Source organism: Poecilia latipinna, unplaced genomic scaffold, assembly GCF_001443285.1.
Source record: "Poecilia latipinna isolate Pla-1442-1.1 unplaced genomic scaffold, P_latipinna-1.0 Scaffold1445, whole genome shotgun sequence".
Taxonomy (NCBI): Eukaryota; Metazoa; Chordata; class Actinopteri; order Cyprinodontiformes; family Poeciliidae; genus Poecilia; species Poecilia latipinna.
In genome coordinates, this window is record NW_015114061.1 from 44764 (window position 1) to 62800 (window position 18037).

General features: G+C 38.9%; 1 protein-coding gene across 2 annotated transcripts in view; it reads left to right on the forward strand.

Moving 5' to 3' along the window:
* The window catches only part of sox6 (SRY-box transcription factor 6), a 98135-nt gene that overhangs the window by 33365 nt on the left and 46733 nt on the right, over positions 1-18037 (forward strand). For both annotated transcript variants that reach the window (XM_015057228.1, XM_015057229.1), the window contains exons 4-5: positions 7483-7655; positions 9652-9720. In XM_015057228.1, coding sequence (XP_014912714.1) covers positions 7483-7655; positions 9652-9720 — 242 coding nt within the window. The remainder of the gene's footprint in view (positions 1-7482; positions 7656-9651; positions 9721-18037) is intronic.

The following is an 18037-nucleotide window of genomic DNA, read 5'->3' on the forward strand; positions in this document are numbered from 1 at the left end:
CCAGTAATTTGTCCCTTGTCAAGTGATTGTTTACCCTTTTCAAGCAACAAACTTACAGCGGTCTCTGTAGAATGTGTAAATAACATACTCAGGCCTCTTCATTGCACACAACCTTCAGTTCTTCTAGAAAGGTAGTCTTCTTGCAGGGAAAGAAATAAATAAATTCTGACCTCCATTTACTTATTCAGTTCACTTGTACTATTCATTTTCATACATTCCATTGCAAATGAAAATGCTTTTATATCATTTTTTCTTTTACTTTTAATCTCTCTATTTGTAAGGGTTAAAGGTTGGGGTTTCAAATGATATTTTATTGTTTGAAAAAAGGAAACATTTTTGCTTTTTGCTTTTTCTGTCATAGTTCATAATTCTTGCCAAATTGAGTTTGTGCAAGTATTTTTTCTTTTTCCTTATGCTTATTTCACCAGCCTATAGGTTAACAGCTTTGTTACTCCTTCAACATCTGATTAAAACATCTCTATGATATTCAAGATGCTGTCTCTGCACTTTTAGGTAACTTTTCTAAGGAAAACCATTCACCTCACGAGGTCAGAGGGTTTCTGCAGAGTAAAGAAAACAAAGATCTATGGATAAGCATAGTAATGTCTTTTTAGGTGCTTGAACAACTATGCAGGTGATGATGTTGATTCCACCTGACCATAGTTAATAGATATTCTGGTCACAGTTGCTTGAGATTTCTGCTGTTTTTCCTCCTTCGATCTTCTGATCAGGATTAGATTCAAACTACAGCCATTGTTGATACACTTATTCAACAACGACAACTACCTGAAAGACTGCGGCTAAATCTCCTCTGCACAAACCAGGAAAATAAGCCAATTCTGATGAATTTATCAGTTGTGTTGGTCCTGTGAATAAATACTCTTTGAAAAGAACAAGATAACATCTAGCTCCTAATTTACTTCCAAGGATTTGCAGATAGTAAGCCTTTTGCCTTGATCGCTGTTTGGCAGGCGTTCATACGAGTGGGAGCTTGAAAACTGAGCATTCTCTATATTTTCAGGGTGCAAAGGTCAGATTTCTCATTACAATATATAAATAAAGGCTGTGAGCGATAAATAGAAAGACATGGATAGAGAAAAGTTTTGTTTTACATATCTTTGTCACCAGTGTTTGTGCTGCCTTGTGTACGTACATGATCTTCAGACGTGCTAGACTGACCAGTTTTTATTTATGTTGTAAAGAGTTACGTATGGATTTACTTTAACTAGTGAAAAAGCAGATAAAAAGTTTTTGTGTTGGGTTTTTCTTTATCTCGTTCTTCTTCTTTTTCTGAATATGAGCATGAGGGTCATTGCATTCCCTCGTGGCGTAATGTGCTTAGGTCAAGCCTGTATCTTGTCTTTGATGAAGTACCTGGTCCAGTGTCACGGATAGACAGTTAAGTGCTGGAGCTATTACATTAGCATAATTATACTGTAGAGCAAAGCTTCCTCTATCATCAAAATATTAGTCTCCATCAGCATTCAGCACGACCAGCAGAAGTGCCTGCTTATTAATAACCACTCCAAGTACCAATTGGAAAATGCATTTCAAAACTGGAGATGAACAGGTAACATGGTGAAGCAGCAAGGAGCCTGTAAATATTCAGATTCATGTCAGTTTAAGTAGTTTCAACCATATTTATGATAAGATCAGTGAGAGACTGACGATAACCACATGCCTGTAACATGCACTCACTGACCATTTGAGGATTTTTTGTAATTCATCATGGCATGAATACAACAAGTTGTTGGACAAAGATCCCAGTTCATACTAACTATGAGCAACCCACAGTTGCAACAGATCTTTTTAACTGCAAATCCATGATGTCAATCTCCAAGCTTCTCAAAGGTGATCTATTGAGCTGTGATCTAGTGACTGTGGAGGCCAACAGAGTACAATTAACCCACCATGTTCAGGATAAGTTGATTTTTGTGGTACGGTGCAAAGTCCTACTAGAAGTAGCCATGATAACATTGGCTGCCCTGCAGCCATAAACTGATAGAAATAGTCAGCAACAATTCTTAGAGTGACATCTATGCAGTGTCAGATTGACAGAAGTTTTCCAAACTGCTACTGCCTAAAATCAGAGAAGCTGTGAAAACTGTGACGTTAGTTTCCTGATTTTAAATAACAGGAGTGGTACCCAGCATGGTCTTCTGTTGCCGAGGCCTGCTGCCTTAACGTTCAACATGTTGTTTAGTCACAGATGATATTTTACATACCATGCTCGTAAAGAGTGGAAATTTAAGCTGATGTTGCCTTTCAATCAGCTTGTTCTGCCCATTCCCTTCTGATATTACGGAGTGATTTTCTTTGACACAACTGCAATTAGCTTGATATTTTCTCTCTTACTGTATCACTCTCTGGAAACCCATATATATTTGTGCATGAAAATACCAATGGAGCAATAGTTTCTGAAATACTCAGACCACCTAGATAATCTAAATCCCCTTTATTTGTCATAATGGTACTCAATTTAAACCTCAACTGGCCTCCTTTACTGCATCTAGAGGCTTAAATGCATCGAATCGCTGCCATGTTAACAAGAAACTGAACAGGTGTGCCTGATAAAGTGACATGTGAGTGTAGTGTGAGTGTACAGTAAGTAGGCAAGCACAGAGAGGAAGTGCTGACGTGCCCGAGAATCACTGCGTCTGCTTGTTAATGAGATTTTATTGGCAAGATTAACAGCCTTTGTGTCATAACAGAGGCAGCAAGCCAGGTGAAACAGCTGTTGCTCATATTGTCTCAGTTGTAGGACACAGAAACATGTTAACATCATGTTACTGGAAACACATATGGCCTCGCAGCAACGCCACACAGGTTAAAAGGGCTGTTAAAATGTGTAGTTACGGTTGTTTTTTTTTGTTTGTTTTTTTTTCAATGTGCTTTCCTTATAGGAAAATAGAGAGAGAAATATTGGTATTATCTTTGATGTTATCCGCTTTTGTTAAAGTTGCATTCATTGACCGAGGTTTAAGGGTAGAAAAAAAAGGAAACAATTTTCTTTGAAAGCTATAGAAGGTGCCAACAGATGCAACTTGCATTGACTCAACCGACCTCTTTGCGTTCGCCGCAAAAAGCACGAACAAAGGGTCAGCTGACTGCAACATTCACGCACGTGCATATAATTCAGAGACCTCCACTTTTTATTGCAGAGTTGCATGTGTTCACACACGTTTTGGCAGACAGTGAAAACGGGGAGCCTCAGCACTCATGGCATTCAAGCTATGTGTAGTGTGGACACAGCTTTGTGCAATTTCTGCATTTGGAAAAGTCCTAATTTTTTTAGGGTGGGTTCTTCGGCATATGGAAGCATCCACAATAGCTAACTGATAGGAAGACAAAGAAATTCCAGTCTTCTGCTGCTAAAAAAACTCAATTCAGATCGGGTCATAATAGCTCAGCTGCCTTGACCAAAGGAAGGCGAGAGAATAGGGTGCCTTGTGATTTTCCCCCTTTTCGCCCTCACCCTCCCCTCACTTTTCTTCTTCTTTTTTTGTGCCTGAATCTTTTATCTGTGTTATTCATTCAAGACTCTTCAAAGTAACAAGCCTCCTTCTTTTTCCCGGTACTGGACTTGGAACCCAAATTAGAGACTGCTTGATTAGAGCGGAGAGGAGGGAGCCAAGAGAGAGGAAGATGTGGGTATTGAACAAAACAAATCGCACCCCTACAAAGTGCCTTTTATCCAAAGACCCCAAGGCTCAAATACCCCCATCCCTACCAGAGCAACCGTGGCTCTGCTTGTTTTTCTCTTATCATTTATTTAGTCCCTCGTTGATGTTTTCTGTCCCCCTTTTATGACATCGGGAGAAGGCAGGAATCTCAAAAGGTGAATCTTGAATGGTCTGAAACTGGTCAGCATGACCGCTTCCTGCCTTCCGTGAATCAGTCTGGATTTTTTTTTTTTTTTTTTTTTTAAGTAGACCCAATAAAACACAGGGAAAAGTCCTGGTGCTGTTTGGCCACTCACTCCTGGGTTCTGTTTCAGGGCAGGATCATCCTACAAGGCCTCAGTCCTTCTACCAGGCGAATGTCAAGACATGTTAGGTCTGGCCTGGCTTCTGGGGTTTATGTAGCGCCAAAGCATCTCTAAGCTGTCTGTCTGCCATCGGAAGCGCAATGTGAGGAGACATGTTAACAGGCAGACCCCAGCCCCACTGCTGTTAAAAGCCATGCAATATGTAGGAAAACTGCCTCTTTTGTCAGCGGCCTGGTCAGACACAGACCACGGCTCTCCTCTTCTGTACCACCCAATAAAAGTTTTATCTGCATTTTAAAGCTAATCCATAATTTAAAGCGGGAAGAAAGAGATTTTAACACAAACCAGTCAAAAAAAAAAACAAAAAACAAAAAAAAACAAACATATGGATTTGATTTTATATCCAGCTCTGTAAAAAAATTCTCCAAGGCTTGTCAGGTTTATTCAGTATCATCAGAATTTGCAATGGATTTCAAGTAATTTTGAAATCTTGTAAATGTTTCAAAATTGCTAAAGACAGCATCAGAAAAAAATAACAGAATACTTTTGGGGTTAAAAAGGAAACGGCAGAAAGTGGAGAGGATGCTTCAGGCTTCCCACAGCTCAGCTAAAGAACAAAACAATAGACCTTCTGTTAGCATTCTTGTGGTGTCTGGGCAAGAAGAGGCACCCCACTCTCAGGGTAGCCCCTCCAATCTTTAGCACAACACCCCTGCAAATAATGAGACAAAATAGCTTTTATTTAGATGTTATTCAATGGTAAAATTTTTTCCAATCAATTTACAATCCTCAGAAATGTGTAATTAAGCAGCGCGAGAGGACACTTCAAAGTCCAAACAACGTGCTGAAAGCTCAGTCATCTCTGACGTGATGACCCTCAAGCGGCTTTGTCTGCGTGATGTTTTTCTTCTCTTTTTTTTTATGTATGTGCCTCTGACTCCTTGTATCTGTAGTATCAACGCAAGTGATTCGCAACATCACCTAATGTGTCTTGTCGGCTACCTGTAAAAGGCGGCTCCATCATGGACACAGCCAAAGGTTATTAAAATTGGCGCTGATTGTATCAATTTAACAGATAAGCCATTCACAACAAGTGTAGTCCGGTGAATAAGAAGTCAATTCAGGCCTTGGAAACAGCATACAAGCCCTATGAATGGCTGCTTTTTAGGTCCTTTTTTTTTCGTTATAAATGGAGAATTGCAGCTCTCTTCAGTTGCAGCAGGCAGCAGAGGCAGAGTGGGGCAAACTGAGCTTCAGACTAGCCTGCCAGTAAATTGCTCTGAATGGGTTCTGGAGGTTGACAGGCCCTATTAAGACAAACGGCTTTCCTCATCGGAGAGATAAAATAAATCAGGTGTTTAGTCAAATTAAAATAGTTCCAGTGGAGAGGGCCCCCGGGAGCTCTCGGAGAAACTCAAGACAGATGTGGTCAGACACGAGAGGAAGACACCCAAGAAAGAATTCAGCTCCTTGCTGGCCCCGGGCCAGGCCTTGTTGGACTGTTATCCGGATTTCTGTGCTGTGCATCCTTGCCGCTCTACGATCGTCTCCATCTCTCTTTGTCGCTGTCAGATTTCCTTTTGGTATTGCTTGTTTCCCAAGATCAGCTTGTCATGGGAGTGCAGCAGAAAGAGAATGAGTTACTGTCTATCCCCTCACTGGCAATTATGTTGACTGTGTTAGTCAATTGTAGGATTACTTAGCATTGATTAGCCGATGAGAGCGAGAGTGAGAGAGAGAGAGAGTTGTTGGTTCACCAGATGCAGGATCCAGTCATGCTGGATCCTGCATCTGGTGCAGGATCCCACCAGATGGATCCTGCACCATCTGGTGGATGGTGCAGGATCCAAACGTGCTGAATAGCAAGTTTGTGCTATTCAGCACAAACAAGATTGTGCTATTCAGCCTCTACTCCACTCTGTTGGTGTGATTGCCGCCACCTCTAATACCTGTGTGGTTTATAGGCTGGTGCAAACAGTGACTCTTAACACTTTCTCTGTAATAACCCCTGGAAGTCTGACACAAGTGCCACCCCCGTTTTGTCAGCTCCCTGCAGCTCTTTGTCCATGTGCCGGTAACAATTCCTTCTCTTTTTCTTCTGAAAGCTGTGAAAACAAGCCACACAAACTCGTCAAGTCCAGGCTGTGTGTGACCTTAACAGTTTCTAGTGAATTTGCTGCAGTTGGTTCCTTCCTGTGTGGATTTCTTTGTATTAAATATTGTGTACACTACAATGACACAATGTGATGATTGGCTTGTCCAGCATGGCTACTTTTCTAAATTTAACAGTAAACAACTTAGGACCTCTCCACAGCCTTTCGTCCAAAAGTCTACATGGCCACAGCCAGCTCAAGATTTATTGTAGCCCACAATAGAGATTGACTTGATGACCCAGACAACTACTATTGCTTACCACAGCTCAATGAATATCTCCATCAAGTCATTCATGTTGAGACTGTTGTGCATTATGTAAGTCACTTCAGATTATTTATATGAGAGGGCTGGGTATCTCACCCTTTGAGGTAATACCATAGGCATTTGTGAACAAGAAAAACCTATAATTCCAGTGCAATCAGGATTGTAGATTAGGAAAAATCTGCCACGCAACAAACAAGCCTTTGAGTAGCTCAGTATTCTTCAGAAAACTTTCTTGATTATACGTAGAAAAAGATTTACACAGATGGATTTTTGTAGCTGCCCATAAACAAAAATGTAAACAAAGTAGCAGTCAGAAGAATGCTAAAGCTAGTGTCATAGCTAAAATAATACTTGTAATATTAAAATAGCTATGATGAGAACTTAATTGAAAAGAAAACATTCCAAAAATATTGGCACAGTTACTTTATGCAGTTCTACTTTTTTTATTTTTTTTTTCAAAACGTTACTTCTAGCTACAGTCTTTATTTTTCGATCGCCCGCTGCAGTTCTCTTCCCAAACAGTAGGCGTCTCTGCTGTTAAATTGATACTGTAGCACCCCAGAAATGTCAGCAGAAGAAGAGTCTTACTGGAGTTCGTTCACAACATAAGTCTCCTCTTCAATCAGAGCAACTTGGATTTTTTTTTAATATACATAGATTTATAAACGGGTGCATTGAGATGCCTTCTCTGTAATCACAGGTGTTCTACTCATATACTTGAGTAATGCATTTGCTTTTCTGTGAATTGGTAATTATTTCGTTATATATACTAGTAACATTTGAAACAGCATGCTTATCAGCTGCACAATTCTCATTTTGTGTAACTAACATTGAAATTACTCTTTCACTTTTGTCAACCTGACTTCTGTGATAATGTTGGTTCTGCTGGGGGGTGAGGGGAGGGCTTCCTACTGGTGCGAAGGCCTTAAGCTGGTGCTTAGTTTGTTTGTGCTTTTGGTCGACTCTGGTTTCAAGTCTCCCCCTTTGAGGTTCTTAATTCATTTCCAGGGATGAATCACAAGTATCTCGCTTTTAACCATTGCCCCTCTAAACCTGCCCTCTCCTTCTTTTCACAGGTACCCCAGAGGGTCTGGCAGAAAAGGAGCACCAGCTCTCCACAATGATCACCCAGTTGATAAGTCTGCGGGAGCAGCTCCTGGCCGCCCACGATGAGCAGAAGAAGCTTGCTGCTTCCCAGATGGAGAAACAGAGGCAGCAAATGGAGTTGGCTCGACAGCAGCAGGAGCAGGTAACTGCGTCCTGTCTTCCTTTTTAGCACGTTCAGGGATGTAATCACTCTCTCCTCTCGTCTGCATCTCAGTTAACAGCCTGTTTACTGTCAACATTTTATCCTTGTTATTTACAACACGCACTGTCATTCCTCCTCCAATATTGTTTATTCTATTACCCTCCCTGCCTCTGTAATAAACCTCATTAAATCCATTTGTAACAAATTGTCACTTAGATCTTTTTTTTTTTTTTCATGCCTGAGGTGTGCCAATAAAATCTCGGAATGCCGAATGATAAGTCGTTTAAGAGATGCTGCTCTCAATATTTCCTCAGATATTTCAGTCATGCTCGCTCACCCACGTTTGTGCTGTGGCAGGAAAAAAAACCTTATTATGACTTGTGCTAACAAATGCGTGGCAATGTGTGAATTAAACATTATATTAAACATGGAAGTCCTCCATATCTTATAAATTGTCCTCCTATTATAACAAGCCGGGCATTAGATTTGCAGCACAAATCTGGCCAATGAGCCATATTGTACAAATCAGCAAATTAGCACAGGCCATGAAGTGTGTTAATGTCTGGGAAGAAATAAGGACACTAACTATCCACACGGGCGACACTTTTATTATCACCAGCCACTCTAATGGCTATGAGTCAATTATCAGCAAGGAGTTCACTCAGAGTTTCCTCAGCACACTCTCAAACTGTCCTGTGGTAAATGAAGAGATTTACCATACACCTTGGACTGATACATTTGGTCATAGTACACTAATAATGCATTAACAGTATTGATTTTCTTTTTCAATCAATGACATTCATCTGCAAACTCCACAAGTACCAAAGCTTTGTGGGACACACCAGCTCGACTGAGCCACAATAAAATACATTTCATTTTATTTTAAAATGGAGAAACATTAATAAGTTTGGGATGTGCCACGCTAGACAGGGAGAGCCCGCTGAGAGCTAAAATGTCATCAAGCCATCAAGATACAACGCAGTAATTAACTGTTGACACTTGTGAGGAAGCCAGCACAAATTAATCTTGACACATTTGCAGACGGCAGATATCTTACAGAGAACACTTTGTAATTATATATAAAATTGAAAATTAAATGACACTTAAAACCCAGTTGTCATGCTCAATGAAGTGAGCGTGTAGATGGAGGTGGGCGCTCAGATGAGAAAGATTGCGGTGAAGCCTCGCTTCGCATAGGGGCAGCAGGGACCTCTGTCAGTCACACTCCACCTGCACTGGGGATCTCCATCGTAACCATGGTTGTCTGTCTTGTAAATCATTCATATCGCTCATAGACAAATGCACACTCTGCTTTCCTGCACAGGCCGTTTTACATTTATTCAGAAGCAAACCAAATGCTTTTGCTACGCTCAAACAAGAGTTACAGAATAGTATGCTTGTTTTAGTGCTCATCATGCTTCCGGTATCTCAGGACAGAGAGTGTCTTGCAAATATTTACACCCCCTGAGTGTTTTTTTTTATTTTTTTTTTTATCTTTTGCAATGTCACAACCTCAAATGTCTATATATTTTGTCTGATTTGAGAGAGAAACCAACATAAAGTTCTACAATATTGTGATGTGGAAGGTCTTCAAACATTTTTCATGATACAAACATAACAGTTTCCAATTATTTTTTTTACAAATATAATTGAAAAACAAATATTGTTTTCAATTACTCTTTTTACAAAAATAATTGAAAACAATGTCTCTTCCTCTTCCAGGTTTTTCTTATGCTCTTTTTTTTGTCAGTCTATACCATAGAGTTTCATTAGAGGAAGTTTGCAGTTGAAATGTGACAAAATATGATAAAGTCCAAGGGGTGTGAATACTTTTGCAAGGACTTTCAATTTACTGTACAGAAACTGGCCCAAATTACATTTGACCACATAATGTTATCAAGAGGAATACACAAGTATCCACCGATAAGTTCCTCTTTTCATTTATCTCAGTTTAAGGGATTATTTAATTTTCTCCGTTGCTTCTGTTTTCAACCAGATTGCACGACAACAACAGCAGCTTCTGCAACAGCAGCACAAAATCAACCTCCTTCAGCAGCAGATCCAGGTCAGTGCATGCATTTCTGTCGGCCCTCTAACACGCAGCAGCTTACACCTCCTACTTTCAGATTACTCCAACATTTCTGCCTCTTCAAGGCAATTAACCCACCGATGCTGCTACAGTGACTCGGATTTAGCAGCACACACACACACACGAGTAAAATCAGACAATAAAGGTACCTTCTATGCCTCTTTTCATTTCTGTGTCTCTTACTCCTTTATCTTTAATATTTGTGTCACACTAACAGTCATCATTCTCATCAAATGTTAATTGCCTGTTGGTAATCAGGAGGGTTTTTAAAATATGGAGGTGAATAATTAACACATCTTAATGAACAAAAAAGAGGGGGAAAAAGTAACAACGGCTAATGAGTGAGGCTGATAGAAGAGAGCCTAGAGGTGGAGGACATGAAAGAGGCTGGTAAATGCCTCTGAAATTAGTCAACCCCAGAAGAGCAATGGCACGTGCTTTCACACGGCACATGGACTGCGGAAGCTTACATTGTCTTTAAGATGTGTGTATTTCCTTGTGGTTTACCTAAGCTGATGCAGACATTTCAAAACTTGTATATTTCATGCTCTTTCTTCCTGATACCACAGGACTACTCGTGTTTGTTTGTATGCACTCTTTAACACAGAGTTGCAGTGGAAGACCACCCAGTCAGCCCGTAGCTTGATCTGTTCAAACTGCACAAGATAATCTGTGGTTGGTCACTCGCGCTGGCCAAGGCTGCGAACTTGGCTACCTTTGTGAAGCTAATGTTATCCTGCTGGGTGTGTTTGGTGTCAGGCACATCCTTCTCCATTCGCCGCCTCCCGTGCTTGTTCTTATAAGAGTTAACTCTCCCTGTTCTGTCCTATTCATTACACATAACTTGGAAGCAAATTGTTCACGGAGCAGCAACGTCAACATGGCTATTCAAGATTTTTAAAGGTTTTTTTTTTTTCTTTTTGAAGGATTTTTTGAAGATGTATTTTTGTTCAACAGATCAGACTGCTGCAAAAGTAGTCTGGACAGTAAAGTGCCTCTTTTGAGAGATGCATTGTACTCTTAACAAAATCTTGAGATTCCAGTAGCCTCAACCTTTTACTTTAATAGTTGACGATCTTTTGGGAAGATGTTTGAGTACTAATTTCCGCTGAAAACTAGCCAAGGACATTACACTAAGGGGTGTGTTTGCGTGTGTGTGTGTGTGTGTGGGGGGGGGGGGGGGTTTTTTAATTAAGTGTCGTATCGACCAGTGAGGGGCTAGACCTACTCATTTCTTTGAGGACCCTTTGCTTGTAATCATTGAGCATAAGGGCACCACTTTAGAAAAAAATCTAACTTTTAGAGCCTCTTGATTTTATCACAAAGTTACAGAGAAATGACACCTGAAAATTCCACTTGATGAATAATTTTTAAAAGGGCTTGGAGATTTGAGAGTGTATGGGAATGCTCTTCTGAATATCCATTTCAAACACTTGAACAGAGATACAAGCAAAGTCCTTCCTTGCAGAGCCCAGTTATCCAGCTTTTCCCCTGCCTCGGATCTTACAGGATTTAAACACAAACACACACACGCATACACACGCAGACACATTTACAATTAAATAAAAGAATCCCGTGTGCCGACCATCTGCTTGACTATCCACCAGCCTCCCTTGACTCTACTGGGTACATACCACCCAAGTTTCACCTTGTGTAACATTGTTTAGCCAATAAGTTATTCAAACCAGAATGTGTGCTTTCTTCCTAAACCAACTCCTCCAGTTATCCACAGTTGTGATGAAGCGTCAAGGCAAGTAGATAAGAGAGTCGGAGCTGATCTCTGTGAAGTTATTTTCTGTGGTTCTGTTTTTGTTATTGCTGCCTCTTAAAAAGTGCCTCAGCTATTTTAATATATAACAGCTTTACTTAATTAGTTCTATATACAAGCTTCTTGTCCGCAAAGTGATTCACAGTATTGGGGGATTTGGTTACCCTGCTTTTAGCATTGAGAGCGCTAAACTTTATTGGTAACCCTGCTGCTATCAAAGTCCTGTTTGGCTTTAGAGAGGAAGCCAAGGGAGAGGGCCTGACTTAGGCCATGTATTGATGATGTGAGCGATCACACGGTGCATATTTTAAACAGTCTAAAAAATAAAACCATGGAGATTGCGACCAGAGACTGTTGTTGGCATTATATGTGTGCTTTCCAAGACTTTATAGCATGAAGACTGAATCTCTTAGAAGTATTGTAGAGGTTTAGTCTGGGTCCACTTTGGAGCAAGCCAGCATGGAATTCAATTAAGTTTCTCTTTTGAATAGCCTTCTTTTTATCCTTTCTCATCATGCCTAAAAGAGAGGGGGAGAGATTTAGTCTTTGTCCCACGGGATTACAATGTCACTTGTTTTAAGATAGCAGATTGAAGTGTTAGGGGCTTATCAAAAATTAAAGCTCCAGGCTTTGTGTGTGTCCCCATCATCAGGACCGTTTTTTTTGTTTTTTTTTGTTTTCGTTTTTTTCTTTCCTTCCTTCAGTCCGGCCCTCATCGTTGAAATCATCTTGGCACTAATTCAATCCTAGGATTAGATCTGCTGCTTTTGGTTGGAAATTTGAAACACCATTCGGGACTTTGTAAGACATGTCACAATTTAACATATATATCAATAGATAACTAGTTTGTCCAAGCAGCTACTTATCTTTGTATGCTACTGTGTAGGGATTGTGAGGTGAAGAACATTCAAGTTATTCTTTCTTCACTCATTACAGCTCATTTTATTTAGAAATTAAGTCATTTTTGCACTTTTAATAAATGCAAAAAAAAAAAAAAATAGTAAACTATGGGTAAGCAACCCAAGATTGGGTATTTGCCTAAATGCAACTTTTACACCTGTGGTGCAGAGACATGCAAACAGCCATATACATTCAGAGAGGTAACTGTCTGTGCCCAGCAATTGGATGTGCACATTGATACAAACATCAAGAGGATGAATACAGGCTGAAAGGTCAGGGTGAACTTTATCTTCATAAACAGACAAGAAAAGGCAGAGCTCACCAGATGAAACAGAGGGGCACTTTTAATCCAGAACTTTTAATTTAAATGTGAAACATAATTTAACACGGTGACCAAAAAAAAAAAACGCAATGTCATGACATTGTTGCTTGTCACTAACTGTGACATTTATGTGGCAACTCTGAGAAGACAGCCAGATAGGAGATCTAAGGGATAATAATTTCGAAGGATGCCATTGTCATTCAGACTGTGCTTGTTTTCAAAACCTTCTACTATTCTACTTCTACTGGTTGTGTTGGGTCTGGTTCTGTTTATTTATGGTCTGGCCTTGAAACTCTAACCCCGCTCACATTATCTGTGCCTGTAAATCCTACCTTTAACCTTGTTTCCACAAGGATACGTAAACACAGCATGTCTTTCTCCCCAGTTTATAAAGGGAAACATAAGTTTAAAAGTGAAAAGGACACTATATTGTTGTTCTCAACATGCTTCAATCTGTCTGAGGTTTTCTCACATATCTTTAATGGCGTAGAGAGACACTGGGGGACTAAAGGTTTAAAAATACAAAAGAGAAAAATAATTACAAAAGCATTGTGCAACAAGTCATAAAATGGAGAAACTATACTGCTGCTAGAATGTGAGGTATAAGAAAAAACACAACAGAAGGTATACAATCTAACATCTAGCAGCACATTTCTATTAAGTTATTTGTGCAACTCAGACTTATGTTTGGATCTTAATTAAAGTTTTGTTGCCGACACACCGTTGTTTTTCTGTCTTTTGTTTCCAGTGGCACAGGAAGATGCAGTGCCATTGCAAAAATATTTAGCCACACCGTTCATCCCTGATCTCTTGATGTGTATTTGAATGTGAAGCCTATTTTTGACACATTTTACGCAAAATATTACATCATATTCATTTCTTATACATGCTTTTTTTAAAGAGATTTTGCAGTTTAAAGGGGGAATTGCTCATATGCTTAAGCAACACTTTAGGTCCAGGTAATTTTTTGGTCTTCCTTTTTATTTCACATAGACATTAATGCGTAAGGACAAAACATGGTTGTTGCTGTTTATTTTGAACATTTTGTTCTGGTTAACAATTATAATATCAGAGCAACTCACAAAGAGAGAAAATTTAAATTTGCCTGACGTTTAAACAATATATTTAAACAAAGCGTTTCCCCTTCAGAATGAATGCAACAATTCCTTTTACTTTAGGTTTTCCCTAAAGAAATTACTGCATTACTTAAGTTATTGAACAGAAGTCCTAATGACTTAAAGTAAAATGTATCTTAACAGTAGATTAAGGCTTTTAAATGCCACAGTAACGTTTTCATTATTTTGGCAAAATTGAATGTTAGGTTTTATGTTTTATGCAGCTATGTTGCATCAAACACACAAAAGCTTCCCTCAGAGCAAATAAATAAATAAACAAAAATAGTCAATTTAATAATCCCATTTAAGTACAAAGCACTGAAAAAAACTTTTTGTACAGTGTCTTATAAAATTTATTTTCTTTTTATCCATTTTTTTTTGTTTAGTCACAGTTTAATAGAGCACAAAAGAAAACCTAAGCCACACCATTATAGTAAATATTTTACATCATCCAATTAAGTTTAAATAAACATGGATCAGTTGGGTGCTAATATAAGGATAACAGATCTAAATGGTGCTTTTGTTGTCTCCACAGCAAAACTGAATTTCTCAGTGTGAGGTCCCTAATAATGTAGTAACAAAGGGTAAAAAAAAAAAAAAAATGCAAAATGGACATTGTTAAAGAGAATGCATAAGTCGCCCAATTAGTGCAGCAGACTGGGGCTGTTAGTATAATAATAAGAGAATTACAGAGCAGGAAAATGATCATGTGTGCATTCAAAGTGGGAAACTGTGTACTGCTGTGCACACAGTCCGACTCTTGTGTTTGCTGATGAGCTCTGTGTTAGCCTCCTTGTACCATTATGTTGAGGCATTAACAGCCTAGTAAGACAGCCTTGGCTCTCTCCCAGGGAGCCTCAGTCCAGCATGTTCATCCTCCATTTAAGAAGACTGTTAGCTGATGAAGATGTGTACAAGCAAGACGGAAGATAAAAGAAAGCGGTTGCTTGACTCATTAGTATGTGTTATTTGATATATTGACACTTTCCTATAAATAATTCCATTTAGTGAACTCCATTTGTGAGGTGGGAAGCACCAATTTAATTACTTATTAAATGTTATTACTTGTCAGGAAGCAGAAGAAATGCTGATGTTTAAAAGAAAAAGTCGTGTCCACATCACTAAAGCCATATCACAGCTCTGTTGAAGTTTAATGATGCACACATAGGTAGTTCAAATGTGAGCAACGGTAGTGACAATTTGCTAACATTACAAAGTCGTTAAGACATTATTAAATATAACTAATTTATTTGACATAGTTTGGGTGCCCCCAACAACAACCCACCCATTTAGTTGGTGAAAAGAAAAGGCAATTTCATAATATTTTTAAATTACCGTACAAAAGCTTTTACATTGTAATTACTGAAGAGAGACACATAAATTACATAGCTACAGTTTAATCTCCTGTTTCCGTTTCTGTTCAAGTTCAAGCTATAATATTGGAGGCGTAGCACAGCCGGTCACTCTTGGAAATTAGAAAAGTTCAAAACCCTATCAGACCCTTTTTGTTTTCAGATGTCCCAGGATTGTTTCTGATCTGTTGATTCATTTTTTCAGACATAGAAATGTTTTAGCTAAATAATGTGTCGAGTAGTGATGTTGATTTTATATTTAAATTTGGGACTAAAAATGACCACATAGTTACCTAGCAAAAAGTCAAATGCTATGAGAGTTCATTGGGTGCCAAGGTTGTAAAAGGCAGGAGATTGCTACTGTTGGGCTCTATGTTGATTCAGTCCTCACTATTTATCAGTGCCTTTCATACTTGCAGATTGTTTTTTCATCCTTCCTGCTTCCATTTCTTACCCATAAAAAAAAACAAAAAAAAAAAAAAACATTTCATTCTCGTGTACTTAGCTTTTGAATTTTGTTCTTTCGGTAGTTTAGTATTTACATCAGTCATTGAAGACAAGCAATCATAAAAGGGCTCCAGTCTCATGCAATTTAATATTTTGTCCATTATTTAATGAAAACGTAGCTTTAAACCTCATGTGGAAGACAGCTTCACTTTGTACATATTCATGTTGCTGTTAATTAGTGTACAATGTTGTGAATTTTTTTTTTGCCCCTTTACAGTTTTTGATTTTTGTTACTTAAATTAGAGTTTGCAATTATATTTTGCTAAAGAAAAAGTAGCCAAGAGACTTTGGTATGAATTTAGATTGGCCGTTAAAACTTAAAAACATGCTGATTCTGCAAAAAACGTCTCAGAAAATAATTTCTGGTAAACACTGACTAGTTGATTTTGGGGGAAATTGCTTTTTTGCTCAAAATTGGTATGGTATCATGACAAGTTTTTTTTTTTTAGTTTTAAGTTTGAAGCAATACTTACGGATGTACTCTGTTGCAGGTTCTTTGCCAGTGAGGTGAGAAAGTTGACAAAAGTAGATTATTGTTGCAGCAAACTACAAAATAAAGCTATGCATTTGTGTAAGTTGATGTTATATGCAGACACCTCAACAGTTTAAGCAGCGATAATTAAAAAGCTTCACAAGAGAGGCACCAAATAAACAACAGAATGCAAAATCACACTTGACGGTTCCTCAGATTTCCAGCTTTCTATCAGCTTGGACATCTAACAACACAAGACGGTAGATTATCTGTCAAATCTTTATCGTGTTAATTAATCCTGATAAGTGAGCAAATACCCTGAACTTTACAATGCTGCACCTGTTTAGAGCTTCTTAAACCCTCACTGGAAAGCGGAAAAGCTTCTACACTTAGCGCCCATTATGTTGCAACGCTTGCAGGGAAAAATATCAGGAGGGAGAACACGTCCTCCACTGTGTTGTTGATTTAGTTTCCTCTCCCCCACTGCATTAACTGTGTTTTCTCAGCTAACGTTGTGCAAACTGTTTTGTCTTTGCATTGGGTCGTCATCCTCAGCAGTGGGCACACTCACAGGGACTGAAGGAGCTGCATTAATAAGCTCAACTGTGTACGGGCAGCAAGAAACAGGAGTGTGTTTTCTCAGGGCAGGGGTGGCAAAGGAAAGCATTCAGCCTATGGCTAGCGCAAAAAAAAAAGGAGATTTTTGTTTTGGGGTGGGGGGAGGAAGGAGAACCCAAGCATTCCAAAGCAGAATATAATGAGCTATTTTGTCCTGCTCAGTTTGCAGCAGAAAAGAAAATATTTGTGTTTGTTTTCTTTGACTCAGTTCTGCAAATATCTTTTTTAGCATTTCCTTAAATTTCATTGGAAAATCTGAAATATAAAGTAGTCTTGCTTGGCGGCGTTCGATCTTGCACAAATTTTGTGGTTTCTCTGAGCCGACATTATGGTGATATCTGAGAGTGTTTGAAAGTCTGAGCAAACTTGTGTGTCTAATAAAGTCGCCCCTCCTGACAGGAGTTTTTCTGCTGAACAACAGAAGGGGCTCTGTTGTGTTGTGGGGCCCCAGCAGCTGGGAGGCAATGATCGAGACAAAATCTGAGTTTGTTGAAAAAAAGAAAAAAAAAAAAAAGGACCGCCAAAGGGGGAAACCCCACCGTCATGTGGACAATTAAATCATGTAAGTTAGGGTTGGCGTCGTATTTTGGTCTAAATATAAATAAGAGCTTTCCCTTCTGTTTTAAATACATTGAAGAAATATTTTTTTGCAGACATTGGTAATATATTACACATGCGATGCCTAATCTGCAGAGAGCAGATTGTATTGCAAATATTTTGTAAAAATCAAAACAAAATCCAAAGATATTCCAAACCTTAAGCTGACTGTATTTCACAAGCTTGATACGGTTAAATCCCTCTATTTCCCTCTCCCCAAACCAAGTTTAAATCACACTAAAATACCTGTTTATCTGACTGTCCCATGTCTAATGTTCTTTACAACCTGACTGAGGCTACTGGAGAACAGCTCTGTGGGAATTTACTTATTCCCAGTGCTGTATATGCACATAGTTAGGTTGTATTCACAGGACAATAACACAGACCGTTGATCCCCATCTTTCTTAGTTGATGTCAGGTCAGGAAGAAAATTCTGTTTTAGGTATTCTTTATTTACACTGCGTAATGCTAGATTTTGTTGTGTTGTTTTTTCCACTAGGTTATGGAAACTAAGCACTCTCGTTACCTATGTCAGCCTTCACAACAGAGCCTATGCTTTACTATTTCATCTACAGCAATATTTAATAAATTAGAACGTCAGTGAAAGGTTCATTCACTGCAATAGTTCAGTTCACAAAGTGA